The 7,202-nt window shown below is 32.1% G+C and overlaps 1 protein-coding gene across 1 annotated transcript; it reads left to right on the top strand.

Moving 5' to 3' along the window:
• Positions 1-895: 895 nt before the first annotated feature.
• Positions 896-2,545, top strand: LOC134266112 (uncharacterized). The gene has a single exon (XM_062748347.1). The coding sequence runs from the start codon at positions 896-898 to the stop codon at positions 2,543-2,545; it is 1,650 nt and encodes a 549-aa protein (XP_062604331.1).
• Positions 2,546-7,202: the final 4,657 nt, after the last annotated feature.

Genomic DNA, 7,202 nt, shown 5'->3' with positions numbered 1-7,202 from the left:
TTAAACAATAGTTTATTTGCAGTATATATAATAACAGGTGCTGGATGATGGAATTATTGGCTTTTAAAGAAATATTGAAGAGATGTTCTGTATTCTAGCTCGTTAAATGGTGGACCACTGACTACTTTTACGTCTGTGTGTATTGTTTATAAGTCCCATCATACATGTATATTCACATAGCTACTCTGAAAGATTGCTAACACTATCTACCAGCTGTCGTCATTGTTGCTTCCATATGTAGAAAAACCGAACCTAGTTAAATTCCTGGTCCAATATTCTCGTTATCTATGGAAAAGGTGTACTCAGTGATCGATGGTCTGTTTATGTGGCAGTTCATTTTTTTTCTAAAATTTTAATTTTCGGTGACTTAATGCAATACGTAACGGTGAATAAAGAAAAGCCAGACTCTAGATTTATTGATAACATTTTTTTCCTACCGTGAGTGTCGCAGCTGTTCCACTTCAGTTATTTATGACGTAAATGCGTGACTAGACAAGATCTGAAATGAAGACTAGAAAATAATTATTTAGTATACAGACAGTATTACTGAGCGACAGCCATGTTGAAATCCAGGTAATTTTCTTCTTTTAGATTTAAAAAAATCTTTTTAGAAATCAATATTTTTAAAATGTGTATAAATAGATTAAATTTTTAATCACCTACATGTACATGTATTAAATATTCATTCTTAAAAAAATATTTAAAAGTGATTCCTTTATTTTCTTTGCCATTTCTGAAAAAAAAACCCAGTCACTCTAATGTTAAATTTTATTGAGGTAACTGTTACAGTAATATTAAGTGAATTAAAATGTAGATACAACATATAATTTAAGAATTCATATCTATCAATTTGAATTTTATTTTCAGTGTATTCTGAAGTGATCAAATCTTGATCATGGACCCCCGTTACAGTGCCCAAAACATCCTGCTCTGTGACCTGTGTCAAAAAGCAGCATTACAGAGTCACTGTGAACTTTGTCAAGTAAATCTATGTGTAGTATGTGTTGAAAAGCATCTTTCTGATTCATCAAAAAGACACAGTGTTGTACCATACAAGCATAAAACGTATCCCAAATGCACAAACCATTCACGGAAACATTGTGAACAATTTTGTGAGAATTGTGACATTCCAGTTTGTTCCCTTTGCATTTCCCAGGGTCAACATCATGACCATAAAGCTATTGATATTCTACAGAAGCTCGAATCAAAAGCAAAAGATTTGAAAAAGGATTTGAATGAACTATTACAAAGAATTTTTCCTACTTATAAAGAAATTGCATTACATATTAAGTCTGAGAAAGCAAGTTTGGAAAGACATTACGAACAACTAACAGCAGCCGTCAGCAATCAAGGAGAAGACTTACACAGAGAAATAAATCTCATCGTCCAGAAGCAAAAGTATGAAATTGATAAGATAAAAACTAAACAACTGGCTTCTCTTGATGAACAGGGAAATGAAATAAAGCAGAAAATTTGTGATTTAACAAAATGCATTCTTGATCTAAAGAAAATCCTAGTTGCAAGTGATGTCTCTCTTACTTTTGAATACAAGTCTACTATTGCTGAATTAAAAGGATTTCCTCTTAAAGTCAATGTTCCAAAACCACGTTTTTCTCCCCAAAAAATCAACACAGAACAGCTTTCTGAAATGTTTGGTTCTTTATCACCATTATCCATTACAACAGAAGAACATGGCTACACAATGAAGACACCAGAAGCTGTATCCTGTCTTCCAGTCAAACCACTGCTTGATGAACCAGAGCTCATCACCATCATAGGCACTGGGCATGAACTAAAAAGCGTTTCCTGTCTTAATGATGAAGAAATCTGGACAAGGGGAGTTGACAGTATCATGAGACTTTACAACCTTTGTGGGGAACTTTTGCACTCTATCCACTCTAAGTCAAAAGATTGGCCTTGTAATATAGCAGTTACAAGAACTGGAGATCTTATATATTCCGATCCTTATAAAAGAACTGTTAACATCGTGGAAAATAAAAAGACACACGAATTGATCATACTTAAAGAATGGATACCTTACTATGTTTGTTGTTCCTCCTCTGGTGATCTCCTGATTACAATGAACAGTGATGTTTATAAAAAATCTAAGGTTGTCCGTTACTCAGGTACTAGAGAGAAACAAACCATTCACTTCGATAGTGAAGGCAAACCTCTGTTTTCATCGGGTTACTACAAATACATATGTGAGAACAGAAATCTTGACATATGTGTGGCTGATAGTGGGGATAATTCAATAGTGGTGGTTACTCAGGCATGTAAACTCCGATTTAGATACACTGGTCATCCCTCTAAATCCAAAAAATCGTTTGATCCAGTCCGCATCACAACAGACAGCCAGAGTCAGATCCTGACAGCAAACAATAACAACCACTGTATCCACATCCTAGATGGAAACGGGCAGTTCCTCCAATTCATCGATAACTGTAAGCTTTATCGACCATGGGGTTTATGTGTGGACAGCAGAGATAACCTTTTCGTGGCTGAGTGTAACAGTGGAAAAGTGAAGAAAATAAGATACATGTAGATGGCATGTTTATTTCAGACATTTCGTCAAGTACCCAAAGTAGCAAGCAGACAACAAAAACAAACAATAATATATGTAACACTATTCACCTAATTTTAGTTAGTAAGATAATTTATAATGTATGAAATGTTTTACAAACGTCTCAATCAAAATTAAGATTTTTTTAAAAATGGCATTCCGTACATCTATAGTTCTATAGTTCTGATACAGTCAATATTTTTAGCTACACCAAATTAAAATGAAATTATACTTGTCTGACGCTGATTTAGGCAAGGGCGATCCTGGATGGCACCCTTTTTAGAAATTATTTCAGATTTAGTTTTTATTGTCATGCATCGATATAGCAAAGCTTAAATGACAGTCATTTATGAATCAAAACAATTTTTATTCTAATTCTCAGAACCTCGGGGTGATTTGCAGAGTATGTCTTTGACATGTTAAGAGGGTTGGGTGGTTGAGGACACCTCTAATACAAGATCCTGGATCAACCCCTCAATTAATATAATAATACTTATGCATGAATTTATTCAATTTCATGAAAGTCAACAATGAAAAATGAAAATTTCATTTCATATTATTTTGACTTTTAAAATACAAACTAAAGACAGATTTCTTTAGGCAAAATATTATGATTGAGTATCACACTGGTAATCTTCACCATTTTTGTTTATGCGGATCTAAGAAACAAAAAATAATCGAAGAGAATTCAATGTAAAACTAATTACCTTTCAAGTTGTATGAAAGGTGTCAGGCAACATTCGACCTTAAGTAATTGAAAACAGTGTCATTGCATCGATGTAGGACAATAACGAACATTAATCAAAATTAATGAAGTCCATTGAATTATTCATTTGGGGCAGAACAAACGTGGACAGTTGAAACATCAGAGATGGGATCAGATGCCATCAGATATGAAACAATGTGCATCTTGGTGAGGAAAAAAACAGAAACGAGTTTATAATTAAAAATTTTAAACTTAAAAGTGGTCCCAACCAATCCTTAAAGGTAAGAGGGTATGATTTGAACAAACTTGAATCTACACTACCTGAGAATGCTTTAATATGAATATGACTAATCATAACTTTTCCATTTTTGAAAAGAGATTTTTTTAAAGAATTATATATATATATTGCTATGTAAAACTTGGATTACCTGTTGTGGACCCACCCAACCCCCCGGAGTCGTAATTTGAACAAACTTGAATTTACACTACCTGAGGATGCTTCCATTTCAAATTACTCATTCATGCCTTTCTTATTCTTGAAAAGAAGACTTTTAAAGAGTTTTCTTATATACAGGTTTATATATATGAGGATGCTTTCATATAGATTTGATCATTTATGCCTTTGCTATTCTTGAGAAGAGAATATTAAAAAAAATTCATATATTTTTTAAATGTAAAACTTTGATCGACCATTGTGACCACGCCCTACCAGGGATGGGGTCGATTACTTTCAAAAGTAATCGATTAAATTACAATAACTTTGGATTTTAAAAGTAATCGATTACAGGCTGATTTCAGACATTTTTAAAAGTAATCAATTACATTTGATTACTTTTTCTTCATGTAATCATGATTACTTATGATTACTTTAGATTACATTAAGTTTTTTTTTTGTTTAATATTCAAGGACAACGTCATGTTTTTATTCTTCCTATTTTAAATATCATTAATATTTTTAAGGTAGACTTCAGACAAAGTTTTGTTGTCTTTATATAGATGCATGATATTTATCTTATATAACCTGATTTCTACCTTTAATACAAGAAAATATATCTTGTTACTATTGAGAGAATTAGAAAAAAGAATTTATTATAGTTTTTTTAATTAATCAAACTGAACATAATGATAGGTAGAGATGAAGGGATTCGATAGGGAACTGTTACGCAAGTAATTGACAATCTTGACAAGTGATGGACTTTTTAATTTAACTGCCAATTATTACCTGGTAGATGTTTTTACTAGAATTAACACATTGACTGGACAAGCATGAATAGTTCAATAATTACTATTACCCAAGCTGACCCAACTTTAGTATACCCGTGTCTTATGACTAATTAAATCACATTATCTTTTTATGTACACTGTAAATTAAACAAAGTAAATTTTAGAATACGCCTCAATAAAGGAACATTAATTTTGTTATTAAAAAAAAATTTCCAAAGATTTACAGGGCAAAAGAATTGTTGCATTACACTCAATCCATGCATGTTCATTAATTGAAACAAAAATAAATCAAACTTTAAAATGATCCTGTAGTAGTTTTCTATCAGTATATACGAGGGCTGTTCGAAAATTATTGAGACATTGTGTGTATTTTGCTTTCTAATGAACGTCTTTCGGTGGAATTTTGCATATACGTTTGACATACACTTATAATTAATAAAAACAAAAAATATTTTTCAAATAATAAATATTTCCTTTACAATGATATACAAATGCGTTAATAGTAGGGGTATCCGGAGCAGTCACGAAATCAGATATTGAAAATATGCAACACCAACGTTCTAACTCTTCGTGGATCCATAATAAGAGCGAAACTAAATCAGTTTAGGTGTATAATATATCAGCTTTATTTTAAATACATGTTGTGCAACTTTGATAGAATTTTGATCAGAAATACAGAGATCGTAAAAAAATTAAGCGTGGTAGAGAAATCTGCTAACAACGACTAAATTCATTTTGACGTCAAGGGCGGAGCAGCCGGTATGCCTAAAATTTTGAGTAGCACAATGTAGAACTGTTTACCAGACTGAACGGCCTGCAAAACCAATAACAACGAGAATAAAATAATGTGTTAAAGTTTGTTATTTCATTGGTATACATTTTGTTCACAATTAATTCGACTAGAGTAAATTTGAAAGCTCTGGACGACCATGAGTTATTACGTAAGGTATTAATTTTGTTACGGTATGAAACCCGCATTGCTTAATTCTGCACTGCATGATTCTAAGTCATAATTTCCCTAAAATTAAAATTCTTTACTGGGGTAGTAACAGCATACATTTTTAAAGAATAATTTATGAAAAGATACTTTTTCATATTTGTAACTTTATATATAATATCAAAGAAGGAAGCGTATTAAACACTTCCTGATCACTTTACATGCGAAAACATCTCCGACTGACGTGACGGTAAAATGACGTAGCGATGCTGCTCCAGGTCGATAAACATATGCATGTTTATTATTTGACCGAAATGTAATTATCATAGGAATAAGAAAGATTGCACAATTGTTTTATTCGTTCTATATAAAATGTTGATTGTTTTTTTTATTAAATTATCTCCGTCCTTTATGGAGTTAATGTAATTGTCTCAATAATTTCCGAACAGCCCTCGTACATATATCTTGTCAAAAATAGTGAATTGCTAAGCTAGCTGCTAAAGTATTTTGAACTGACTACTGAATATAGCAAGGAACTGATAGAATTTACTCATTGCGTGGACTTTGGACCTGATTATAAGCATTTCTGGAGGCGATAGAAAAAGATACTTAATTAAATATAGCTTAATAACTTTTTTTTAATAAACAATTTTGTGAACTGAAAAATATTCACTGAAAATCATCAAAAATCATGATTTTATGAACTTTATTTTAATAATTGTAATCATAAAGTAATCAAAAAAGTAATCATGGTTACATGACTTTTTTCAGAGTAATCGATTAAATAACGATTACTTGTAATCAGAAAAATAGGTGATTACTGATTACTCATGATTACTTGGCAAACTGTAATCGATTACAGCTGATTACGATTACTGATTACGATTACCCCATCCCTGCGCCCTACCCCCGGGAGTCATGATTTGAACAAACTTGAATCTGCGCTACCTAAGAATGCTTCCCGATAGGTTTCATTTTTCCTGACATAGTGGCATTTTAAAACATATCATCAAATTTTCACTATTTCTGAATTATCTCCCTTTGAGTAAGGGTGTGACCTTTCATTTGACCAAACTTGAATCCCCTTCACTCATGAATTCTTTGTGCAAAGTTTGGTTGAAATTTGCCCAGTGGTTTTAGAAAAGAAGTCGAAAATTTGAAAAGTTTACAGACAGACAGACGCAGGACAAAATGTTATCAGAAAAGCTCACTTGAACTTTCAGCTCAGGTGAGCTATACACCAGTCCTTATAGGGCAGGTGGAAATCTCCGTAGACAAAGCATTGTTCAACAAATGCCTAACAATTTGAATGAAAAAGTGTCAGTCAAAATTCGACTTAATGATAATTTGTTTTTGCAAACAAATTCATAATTGTATATAGAATAGAAGTTGAAAAGATAAAGACTTTTGCAAGATTTATGATACATTTTTTATTAATAAAATTTTTGCTTGTATGTGTTGGTCTACAAAAGATATACTTTATCGAATAAGTAGTCTAACTACTCTTAAACCTTTTTTATATTTCCTATTTCTTATAAAGTTTTCAATATATATTTTTACGTAGTTCAAACCTTTACTTTTTTCCTTTTTGGAGAGGAGTCATACACCCCCCACAAACCTCAGCACAGTACTGAATGTGGTCTTCTACGTTATTGAAAAGTTTTTATGGTGCCATTTTTATACCCTCTCCCTTCTTGAAAAGCGGGATGGTAAATAGTAATCGAGATGTTCGTACGTCTGTTACGCTTTGGGGTACACATCTCTAATCTGCA

The sequence above is a fragment of the Saccostrea cucullata genome, unplaced genomic scaffold (assembly GCF_032062105.1).
Source record: "Saccostrea cucullata isolate Sc308-1 unplaced genomic scaffold, CSIRO_AGI_Scuc_v1 ctg3176, whole genome shotgun sequence".
NCBI classification, from domain to species: domain Eukaryota; kingdom Metazoa; phylum Mollusca; class Bivalvia; order Ostreida; family Ostreidae; genus Saccostrea; species Saccostrea cuccullata.
Note: the sequence above shows the minus strand (reverse complement) of the source record. Positions and strands in the feature narration are given on the sequence as shown.